This window comes from Lepisosteus oculatus, chromosome 4 (genome assembly GCF_040954835.1).
Source record: "Lepisosteus oculatus isolate fLepOcu1 chromosome 4, fLepOcu1.hap2, whole genome shotgun sequence".
NCBI lineage: Eukaryota > Metazoa > Chordata > Actinopteri > Semionotiformes > Lepisosteidae > Lepisosteus > Lepisosteus oculatus.
This window is the reverse complement of record NC_090699.1, coordinates 13,495,582-13,507,316: the sequence shown is the minus strand read 5'-3', so window position 1 is coordinate 13,507,316 and position 11,735 is coordinate 13,495,582. Positions and strand designations below refer to the sequence as shown.

The following is an 11,735-nucleotide window of genomic DNA, read 5'->3' as shown; positions in this document are numbered from 1 at the left end:
CAGTCAGGATACAGTCAGGATACAGCACACCTGTGAGTTACAGTCAGGTTACAGCACACCTGAGAGTTACACTCAGGATACAGTCAGGATACAGCACACCTGTGAGTTACAGTCAGGATACAGTCAGGATACAGCACACCTGTGAGTTACAGTCAGGTTACAGCACACCTGAGAGTTACAGTCAGGATACAGTCAGGATACAGCACACCTGTGAGTTACAGTCAGGTTACAGCACACCTGAGAGTTACACTCAGGATACAGTCAGGATACAGCACACCTGTGAGTTACAGTCAGGATACAGCACACCTGAGAGTTACGGTCAGGATACAGTCAGGATACAGCACACCTGTGAGTTACAGTCAGGATACAGCTCACCTGTGAGTTACAGTCAGGATACAGTCAGGATACAGCACACCTGTGAGTTACAGTCAGGATACAGCACACCTGTGAGTTACAGTCAGGATACAGTCAGGATACAGCACACCTGTGAGTTACAGTCAGGATACAGTCAGGATAAGGCACACCTGTGAGTTACAGTCAGGATACAGTCAGGATACAGCACACCTGTGAGTTACAGTCAGGATACAGCTCACCTGTGAGTTACAGTCAGGATACAGTCAGGATACAGCTCACCTGTGAGTTACAGTCAGGATACAGCACACCTGTGAGTTACAGTCAGGATACAGTCAGGATACAGCACACCTGTGAGTTACAGTCAGGATACAGCACACCTGTGAGTTACAGTCAGGATACAGCACACCTGAGAGTTACGGTCAGGATACAGTCAGGATACAGCTCACCTGTGAGTTACAGTCAGGATACAGTCAGGATACAGCTCACCTGTGAGTTACAGTCAGGATACAGCACACCTGTGAGTTACAGTCAGGATACAGTCAGGATACAGCACACCTGTGAGTTACAGTCAGGATACAGTCAGGATAAGGCACACCTGTGAGTTACAGTCAGGATACAGTCAGGATACAGCACACCTGTGAGTTACAGTCAGGATACAGCTCACCTGTGAGTTACAGTCAGGATACAGTCAGGATACAGCTCACCTGTGAGTTACAGTCAGGATACAGCACACCTGTGAGTTACAGTCAGGATACAGTCAGGATACAGCACACCTGTGAGTTACAGTCAGGATACAGCACACCTGAGAGTTACAGTCAGGATACAGTCAGGATACAGCACACCTGTGAGTTACAGTCAGGATACAGCTCACCTGTGAGTTACAGTCAGGATACAGTCAGGATACAGCACACCTGTGAGTTACAGTCAGGATACAGTCAGGATACAGCTCACCTGTGAGTTACAGTCAGGATACAGCTCACCTGTGAGTTACAGTCAGGTTACAGTCAGGATACAGCACACCTGTGAGTTACAGTCAGGTTACAGTTCACCTGTGAGTTACAGTCAGGATACAGCACACCTGTGAGTTACAGTCAGGATACAGCTCACCTGAGAGTTACAGTCAGGATACAGCACACCTGTGAGTTACAGTCAGGATACAGCTCACCTGAGAGTTACAGTCAGGATACAGTCAGGATACAGCACACCTGTGAGTTACAGTCAGGATACAGCACACCTGTGAGCTACAGTCAGGATACAGCACACCTGTGAGTTACAGTCAGGTTACAGTCAGGATACAGCACACCTGTGAGTTACAGTCAGGATACAGCACACCTGTGAGTTACAGTCAGGATACAGTCAGGATACAGCACACCTGTGAGTTACAGTCAGGATACAGTCAGGATACAGCACACCTGTGAGCTACAGTCAGGATACAGCACACCTGTGAGTTACAGTCAGGTTACAGTCAGGATACAGCACACCTGTGAGTTACAGTCAGGATACAGCACACCTGTGAGTTACAGTCAGGATACAGCACACCTGTGAGTTACAGTCAGGATACAGTCAGGATACAGCTCACCTGTGAGCTACAGTCAGGATACAGCACACCTGTGAGTTACAGTCAGGTTACAGTCAGGATACAGCACACCTGTGAGTTACAGTCAGGATACAGCACACCTGTGAGTTACAGTCAGGATACAGCACACCTGTGAGTTACAGTCAGGATACAGTCAGGATACAGCACACCTGTGAGTTACAGTCAGGATACAGCACACCTGTGAGTTACAGTCAGGATACAGTCAGGATACAGCACACCTGTGAGTTACAGTCAGGATACAGCACACCTGTGAGTTACAGTCAGGATACAGTCAGGATACAGCTCACCTGTGAGTTACAGTCAGGATACAGCACACCTGTGAGTTACAGTCAGGTTACAGCTCACCTGTGAGTTACAGTCAGGATACAGCACACCTGTGAGTTACAGTCAGGACACATTGCTGTCTCTGTGGTCTGGCCTCACACCCCTGTATCGCGCTGATCCCTGTCTGTGACAGAAGCTACCGTGGTCTGATATCTCCTCTTCTGGCTTTGAACATACATCAGGGTAACAGGGGAACAAGTACAGGCTTACTCCATGCTGAAAAGAGAAGAAAAGACACACAATGTTTTGGCCTTCTTCACCCGAAACGTTCAGCAGGAGTAAACCTTGACTTGTTCCTTTGCAGCCTACGCCTGCTGACGCCGCTCCCTGCTCGAACTACAGGAGGGCTGCGTTTAAAAGCTCAGTGGGCTGGAAGGAGCTGTTTTACATCCCCGCGCGTCTTCCTATACTGAGCGAGAAATACCTTCTTGTCCTAAAATCCAGCTGCTGAAGACGCGCGAGATCCCACACTCGCCGTGTTTGAGCGGCTGCTTGCTTTCTGTGGCCTCTTGGCGCCCCCTAGTGGCCACACGGCGCGCCAGCAAGGTGTGAGTGACTGCGAGCTGGGGAACTTGAGCTTGTGTGTGTGTGTGTCCCAGTGTGTGAGATATTGCTGTTTGATCTGTGCTGTGATGTGGTTGAGTCTGGGTTGTGGTGCTCTAGCAGTGCTGTCCTGAGGCTGGTTAGTGTTGGTGTGGCTCAGGTCGGTGAGCCTCAGGACCAGCTGGCTCAGGGGGCTCTGTTTTGGGCTCAGCTCTTGGCTCAGCAGGGCTTTGTGGTGGTAGGAGTTTTAATCGCTGTTTTTTAGGTGTAGCCAATACTTTAATATTCTTTTCTGTATGTTTATCAATAGTGGGTACTGGCCTAATTCGGCCCTGCACCCGTTGTTAGGAGTTTTTCTCTGCACACGGAGGATGTTTCTACAGATCTCCATGTGCAGAGTTTCTGTGGGGTGTTTGTCCCATTGGGTGTAATCCTGGTCTGTGAGGGGACCCCACACTTCACTGCCGTATAGGGCAATGGGTTGGATTACACTTTCAATATTTGGAGCCAGATTCTTGTTGGTGGGTTGATGTTGAAGAGCCTCCTTCTTATTGCGTAGAAAGCCCTGAGTGCCTTCTCCCTCAGTGCCTTCACTGCCAGGTCAAAACTCCCGGAAGAGCTGATGGTGAGACCGAGATATGTGTAGCTGGATGTGTGCTCCAATGTGTTGTTGTTCAGTGTGGATTTGTACCTGTTCCTCTCTCTCTCTCTCTCTCTCTCTCTCTCTCTCTCTCTCAGGGGTGCACTGCGTTCTTGTGGACGACGGAATAACGAAGAAGTTGATTAACGAGGAGCTCGTTAAGTTCTCCCAGCGCCAGCAAGCGTGACCCAGGGGACCCGCCGCCCTGCGATCCGTATCAGTCCCGTCTGGGGATCCCGGCTGGAAGATGAAGATGATGATGACGGTGGTGATAACATTTTAGGACTGAGAGTGTTTTAAAGGAACGGTCTGGGACCTAGTTTTATCTCGGCAGGGTGTGGAGGCGCTCAGCGACAGTAGACTGTACTGTACTGGCACTTGTCACTAAAAATTATTCTTCATCAACGTGTAGCGTTTCGCTCTTTCAAGACTCTGTGTGTCCACGGGGGGGCGCTGGAGAGCAGGACCGAGAAAATAATAATAATAATAATAATAATAATAATTGCTTACACTTATATAGCGCTTTTCTGGACACTCCACTCAAAGCGCTTTACAGGTAATGGGGATCCCCTCCACCACCAGTGTGCAGCCCCACCTGGATGATGCGACGTCAGCCATAGTGCGCCAGAACGCTCCCCACACACCAGCTCTCAGTGGGGAGGAGAGCAGAGTGATGTAGCCAATTCATAGAGGGGGATTGTTAGGAGGCCATGATTGGTAAGGGCCAATTGGAAATTTGGCCAGGACACTGGGGTCACACCCCTACTCTTTTCGAGAAACACCCTCGGGTTTTTAATGACCACAGAGAGTCAGGACCTCAGTTTTACGTCTCATCCGAAGGACGGCGCCTGTTTACAGTATAGTGTCCCCGTCACTATACTGGGGCATTAGGACCCACATGGACCGCAGGGTGAGCGCCCCCTGCTGGCCCCCAGAATGACCAGGCTGACGCAGTCTGACCCTGGGACATTCGCTCACGAAACTGCAGTCAGTGGTGTCTGGACACGGAGAAGCTCGGTAATGTGTAACTTCCAGTACGATGCAAAAACTGAGAAGAAAAACTTAGCAGAATTTGAAAACAAATTGAACAAATATGGAAGGATAAAGAAATTCACACTGCGACAGTCCTGAATACATTTTAAATGCAATTTTCAAACCTGCCACCAGAGGGGGATGTGATTCCATCATTAAAAATGTTCCGTGTATAATAAGGATGTCTGTATATTCTGGGCCACTCCATATAAGAAGGACATGAATGCAAACACACTACACACTATAGTAGATTAACACTGTACTGAGAGAGAGGGGTTCATACAGACACACTGACTGACTGGACACTCCAGTACATTAACACTGCACTGAGAGAGAGGGGTTCATACAGACACACTGACTGACTGGACACTCCAGTACATTAACACTGCACTGACAGAGAGGGGTTAATACAGACACACTGACTGACTGGACACTCCAGTACATTAACACTGCACTAAGAGAGAGGGGTTCATACAGACACACTGACTGACTGGACACTCCAGTACATTAACACTGCACTGATAGAGAGGGGTTCATACAGACACACTGACTGACTGGACACTCCAGTACATTAACACTGCACTGAGAGAGAGGGGTTCATACAGACACACTGACTGACTGGACACTCCAGTACATTAACACTGCACTGAGAGAGAGGGGTTCATACAGACACACTGACTGACTGGACACTCCAGTACATTAACACTGCACTGAGAGGAGTTCATACAGGAATACTGTGGAAAATGGAATTCGATAAGCACACAAGCCACTATTTCAGTCCTTTATGCATTGAGTTATTTTTTGAAGTACTGTCTGTTCCAGTCCCGTTGTTTTCCGAAAGCATCTAAAACCTAATGCGTGTTCTCGTTAATATTCACATCATATAAGCAGGCATATTGATGAGCATCATTATCAGAAGAGATCTGATCTCCCTTGGGAGATGAAGTGACTGTAACTCTAATTAACCACTTTTAATTAGATTGTTGTGTTTCACTGCTTACAGCAAGACATGAAGAAGCAAAGGCAAAGATACTGTTCTTCTCACTCCAGTACATTAACACTGCACTGAGAGAGAGGGGTTCATACAGACACACTGACTGACTGGACACTCCAGTACATTAACACTGCACTGAGAGAGAGGGGTTCATACAGACACACTGACTGACTGGACACTCCAGTACATTAACACTGCACTGAGAGAGAGGGGTTCATACAGACACACTGACTGGACACTCCAGTACATTAACACTGCACTGAGAGAGAGGGGTTCATACAGACACACTGACTGACTGGACACTCCAGTACATTAAAACTGCACTGAGAGAGAGGGGTTCATACAGACACACTGACTGACTGGACACTCCAGTACATTAACACTGCACTGAGAGAGAGGGGTTCATACAGACACACTGACTGACTGGACACTCCAGTACATTAACACTGCACTGAGAGAGAGGGGTTCATACAGACACACTGACTGACTGGACACTCCAGTACATTAACACTGCACTGAGAGAGAGGGGTTCATACAGACACACTGACTGACTGGACACTCCAGTACATTAACACTGCACTGAGAGAGAGGGGTTCATACAGACACACTGACTGACTGGACACTCCAGTACATTAACACTGCACTGAGAGAGAGGGGTTCATACAGACACACTGACTGGACACTCCAGTACATTAACACTGCACTGAGAGAGAGGGGTTCATACAGACACACTGACTGACTGGACACTCCAGTACATTAACACTGCACTGAGAGAGAGGGGTTCATACAGACACCCTGACTGACTGGACACTCCAGTACATTAACACTGCACTGAGAGAGAGGGGTTCACACAGACACACTGACTGGACACTCCAGTACATTAACACTGCACTGAGAGAGAGGGGTTCATACAGACACACTGACTGGACACTCCAGTACATTAACACTGCACTGAGAGAGAGGGGTTCATACAGACACACTGACTGGACACTCCAGTACATTAACACTGCACTGAGAGAGAGGGGTTCATACAGACACACTGACTGACTGGACACTCCAGTACATTAACACTGCACTGAGAGAGAGGGGTTCATACAGACACACTGACTGGACACTCCAGTACATTAACACTGCACTGAGAGAGAGGGGTTCATACAGACACACTGACTCAGGTGTATTGCTGATCTCTGTCAGTCTATGACACGTGACCCTACAGGTTATTAACTCTGCTCTGACAGAAGCCCACGTCTTCCTGTCCAGTCCAGGAGCTTGTCCTCACAGGGCCGTTTGTCCTGAGGGGTAGCAGCCTCATCGCACCCGTGTTCCCCCTGTGAGCTCCTCCTCTCCCTCACGGGGTTAAGTTGCTCTTTGTGCAGTCGGTGCTCAGGGATGAGAGTGAGAGAGGAGCTGAGGGATCGGGTGTGCAGGAGTCAGCAGAGCGGGGCGTCTGGACACGGCTTGGTCCGCCACACCACGCTCACACCCGCGTCCACACGCGCAGAGTCAGATCGCTCGTATAAGAGGGACTGTCTGAGCCTTCGCCCGCTGTCTGTCTGAGAGACCCAGAGACACAGCTGGGACCGGACTCCTCCTGAAACACTGAGGGACAGAGACACAGCTGAGACCGGTCTCCTCCTGAAACACTGAGGGACAGAGACACAGCTGAGACCGGTCTCCTCCTGAAACACTGAGGGACAGAGACACAGCTGAGACCGGTCACCTTCTGAAACACCGAGGGACAGAGACACAGGTGAGACCGGTCTCCTCCTGAAACACAGAGGGACAGAGACACAGGTGAGACCGGTCTCCTCCTGAAACACAGAGGGACAGAGACACAGGTGAGACCGGTCACCTCCTGAAACACTGAGGGACAGAGACACAGGTGAGACCGGTCGCCTCCTGAAACACAGAGGGACAGAGACACAGCTGAGACCGGTCACCTCCTGAAACACAGAGGGACAGAGACACAGCTGAGACCGGTCTCCTCCTGAAACACTGAGGGACAGAGACACTCCTGAGACCGGTCACCTCCTGAAACACTGAGGGACGGAGACACAGCTGAGACCGGTCTCCTCCTGAAACACCGAGGGACAGAGACACAGGTGAGACCGGTCGCCTCCTGAAACACTGAGGGACAGAGACACAGCTGAGACCGGTCACCTCCTGAAACACAGAGGGACAGAGACACAGGTGAGACCGGTCGCCTCCTGAAACACAGAGGGACAGAGACACAGCTGAGGCCGGTCGCCTCCTGAAACACAGAGGGCCAGAGACACAGCTGAGACCGGTCTCCTCCTGAAACACCGAGGGACAGAGACACAGGTGAGACCGGTCACCTCCTGAAACACCGAGGGACAGAGACACAGCTGAGACCGGTCACCTCCTGAAACACAGAGGGACAGAGACACAGGTGAGACCGGTCACCTCCTGAAACACTGAGGGACAGAGACACAGCTGAGACCGGTCACCTCCTGAAACACAGAGGGACAGAGACACAGGTGAGACCGGTCACCTCCTGAAACACAGAGGGACAGAGACACAGGTGAGCTGGAGGTCAGTGTGTCCACTTTTCAGAGACTGGACCAGAGACTGGTCACTTCCTGAAACACTGAGGGACAGAGACACAGCTGAGACCGGTCTCCTCCTGAAACACTGAGGGACAGAGACACAGCTGAGACCAGGCTCCTCCTGAAATACTGAGGGACAGAGACAATCCTGAGACCGGTCACCTCCTGAAACACAGAGGGACAGAGACACTCCTGAGACCGGTCACCTCCTGAAACACAGAGGGCCAGAGACACAGCTGAGACCGGTCTCCTCCTGAAACACCGAGGGACAGAGACACAGGTGAGACCGGTCGCCTCCTGAAACACCGAGGGACAGAGACACAGCTGAGACCGGTCGCCTCCTGAAACACAGAGGGACAGAGACACAGGTGAGACCGGTCGCCTCCTGAAACACAGAGGGACAGAGACACAGCTGAGACCGGTCGCCTCCTGAAACACAGAGGGACAGAGACACAGGTGAGCTGGAGGTCAGTGTGTCCACTGCTCAGAGACTGGACCAGAGACTGGTCACTTCCTGAAACACAGAGGTACAGAGAGAGAGGGGTACAGAGAGAGGACAGAGAGAAGAGAGAGAGGAGAGAGAGAGGAGAGGGAGAGAGAGAGGAGAGAGAGAAGAAGGAGAGAGGAGAGGGAGAGGGAGAAGAAGGAGGGAGGAGAGACAGGAGAGAGAGAAGAAGGAGAGAGGAGAGAGAGAGGAGAGAGAGGGCAGAGCGCTGATGGGAGTGACCCGTGTCTCCTCTCAGGTCATGGCCCTGCAGGACGTGCTCGGGTTCCAGGACACCCCCGCCTACCCGCGGTGGAACGCTCCCGCCTCCCTCTGCCTGGCCGTGGAGGAGTCCGGTCTGGGCCCCGGGGGCGGGGCCGGCGGGGCGGGGGCGTGTCCCCTGCGGCTCTCCGCGCCCGCCCCCGGCCCGCCGGCCCCGCCCCGCCCCGCCCCCTTCCCGCTGGCGCACGGCACCACCACGCTGGGCTTCGTGTTCGGCGGCGGGGTGGTGGCGGCGGCGGACACGCGCTCCAGCTGCGGCGGGCTGGTGGCCTGCCCGGCGGCGCACAAGATCATCCCCGTGCACTCGCACCTGGTGGGCACCACCTCGGGCACCGGCGCCGACTGCCTGCTCTGGAAGCGCGCGCTGGCCCGCGAGTGCCGCCTGTACGAGCTGCGGCACCGCCGCCGCCTGACCGTGGCCGGCGCCGCCAAGCTGCTGGCCCTCCTGCTGCACCCCTTCAAGGGCACCGAGGTGTGCGTGGCGGCCACGCTGTGCGGCTGGGACGGGGGCGGGGCAGCGGGGGCAGGGGGGCAGGAGGGTGGGGGCGCCGGGGCTGCAGGGGCAGTGACAGGGGGGCAGGGGGGTGGGGGCGCCGGGGCAGCAGGGGCAGGGGGGCAGGAGGGTGGGCCCGGAGGGGCGGCGATGTCAGTGACAGGGGGGCAGGAGGGAGGGTCCGGAGGGGCGGGGATGTCAGTGACAGGGGGGCAGGAGGGCAGGAGTGACAGGGCAACAGTCCCAGTGACAGGGGGGCAGGAGGGTGGGGGCGTCGGGACAGCAGGGGCAGTGACAGGGGGCAGGAGGGAGGGTCCGGAGGGGCGGCGATGTCAGTGACAGGGGGGCAGGAGGGCAGGAGTGACAGGGCAACAGTGCCAGTGACAGGGGTCCAGGAAGGAGGGTCCGGAGGGGCAGTGACAGGGGTCCAGGAGGGAGGCTCCAGAGGGGCAGTGGGAGGGGGGGCAGTGACAGGGGTCCAGGAGGGAGGCTCCAGAGGGGCAGTGGGAGGGGGGGCAGTGACAGGGGTCCAGGAGGGAGGCTCCAGAGGGGCAGTGACAGGGGTCCAGGAGGGAGGCTCCGGAGGGGCAGTGACAGGGGTCCAGGAGGGAGGCTCCAGAGGGGCAGTGGGAGGGAGCGCAGTGACAGGGGTCCAAGAGGGAGGCTCCGGAGGGGCAGTGACAGGGGTCCAGGAGGGAGGGTCCGGAGGGCACCGCCCCGGCTCGGGCCCGGACCTGTGGTACGTGTACAGTGACGGCTCCCGCCTGCGGGGGACGCTGTTCTCCGTGGGCTCGGGCTCGCCCTACGCCCTGTCGGTGTTGGACGGGGGGTACCGCTGGGGGATGGGCGTGGCGGAGGCCTGCGCGCTGGCCAGGAAGGCAGTGTACCACGCCACGCACCGCGACGCCTACTCCGGCAACTGCGTGGATCTGTACCACATCACCGCCAGCGGCTGGAGCAGGAGGGACCGAGAGGACCTGAAGGAGGAGTACTACAGAGAGAGGGAGAGGAGAGAGAGAGAGGAGAGAGAGAGGAGAGAGGAGAGAGAGAGAGGAGAGAGGAGATAGAGAGAGGAGTAATACACAGAGAGAGAGGAGAGAGAGAGAGGGAGGAGAGAACAGGGAGATAGAGAGAGAGAGGAGAGAGAGGAGAGAGGAGATTGAGAGAGGAGTAATACACAGAGAGAGAGAGGGATGAGAGGACAGGGAGAGAGAGAGAGGAGACAGGAGAGAGGAGATTTAGAGAGGAGAGAAAGAGAGGAGTAATACAGAGAGAAAGGAGATTGAGAGAGGAGAGAAGAGAGATATAGATTGAACCGGGAGCGATTGTTGTTTTGGTGTCAGTAGTGGGATGCCCTCCCTCAGGATATAGATGGGACCAGGAGCGATTGTTGTTTTGGTGTCAGTAGTGGGATGCTCCACCTCTGAATAGAGATTAAACCGGGAGCGTTTGTTGCATTGGTGTCAGTAGTGGGATGCCCCGTCTCAGGATAGAGATTGAACCGGAAGCAATTGTTGGATTGGTGTTAGTAGTGGGATGCCCCACCTCTGGATAGAGATGGAACTGGGAGTGATTGTTGTTTTGACGTCAGTAGTGGGATGCCCCGTCTTGGTACAGAGATGGAACTGGGAGCGATTGTTGGATTGGTGTCAGTAGTGGGATGCCCCACCTCTGGATAGAGATGGAACTGGGAGTGATTGTTGTTTTGACGTCAGTAGTGGGATGCCCCGTCTCGGTACAGAGATGGAACTGGGAGCGGTTGTTGGATTGGTGTCAGTAGTGGGATGCCCCACCTCTGGATAGAGATGGAACTGGGAGTGATTGTTGTTTTGACATCAGTAGTGGGATGCCCCGTCTCGGTACAGAGATGGAACCGGGAGCGATTGTTGGATTGGTGTCAGTAGTGGGATGCCCCACCTCTGGATAGAGATGGAACCTCGAACACAGTGGAACTACTGCTGCCCAGCCAGAGCCAACGCAGAGCGGCCGGGGGAGTGACGGACTGGCGTGCTGAAGGGACAGCTGCCTTGCGCCCAGTGCCCAGCAGGTCGAGCCGTGCACCGCTCTGCTGCCTCGGGAGCCAGAGACAATGAAGAGCACCTGGACCGACAGAGGGTGCCCTCCTGTGCCGCTCCCACAAGCCCCGCCCTGGTGAGTCTGCACGGGGACGAGGCTCCCCCACCGGCCGCGAAGCCGGGAGCGATCCCCGGTGTCGGAGCCCTGAGGGCGTCCCCAGCGGGACCTGCTCTGTGAGCGGCACACAGGCTGTCACTCTGTAACAGGACTGCAGATTGTAACTGCTTCATCAGCCATGCCAATACAGTTCACTGGATCTGACATTGGAGAGGAGCGAGAGAGGAGTACAACTGAGAGAGAGGAGAGAGAGGAGTACTACTGAGAGAGAGGAGAGAGAGGAGTACAACTG

General features: G+C 54.2%; 2 protein-coding genes across 3 annotated transcripts in view; both read left to right on the top strand.

The window, feature by feature from the left end:
* mdp1 (magnesium dependent phosphatase 1) overlaps positions 1–3,859 on the top strand; it is a 7,173-nt gene extending 3,314 nt beyond the window's left edge. Inside the window, exons 6-7 of one of the 2 annotated variants that reach the window (XM_069188803.1) lie at positions 2,720–2,821; positions 3,557–3,859. In XM_069188803.1, coding sequence (XP_069044904.1) covers positions 2,720–2,821; positions 3,557–3,645 — 191 coding nt within the window. In that variant the 3' untranslated portion in view covers positions 3,646–3,859. The remainder of the gene's footprint in view (positions 1–2,719; positions 2,822–3,556) is intronic. The other variant, XM_069188804.1, reaches the window with a different exon arrangement.
* A 4,938-nt stretch (positions 3,860–8,797) lies between these two features.
* On the top strand, positions 8,798–11,446 carry psmb11a (proteasome 20S subunit beta 11a). Its single transcript, XM_069188270.1, has 2 exons — positions 8,798–9,356; positions 9,953–11,446. Exons 1-2 carry the CDS (start codon positions 8,798–8,800, stop codon positions 10,375–10,377), a joined length of 984 nt encoding a protein of 327 aa, XP_069044371.1. The 3' UTR covers positions 10,378–11,446.
* The last annotated feature ends 289 nt before the right edge of the window (positions 11,447–11,735 follow it).

Excerpts from the sequence above, each read along its gene's own strand:
- psmb11a (XM_069188270.1), top strand. The coding sequence starts at position 8,798 with ATGGCCCTGCAGGACGTGCTCGGGTTCCAGGACACCCCCGCCTACCCG. Across the intron at positions 9,357-9,952 it reads GGGGGCAGGGGGGCAGGAGG|TGACAGGGGTCCAAGAGGGA; the intron begins GTGGGGGCGCCG and ends GAGGGAGCGCAG.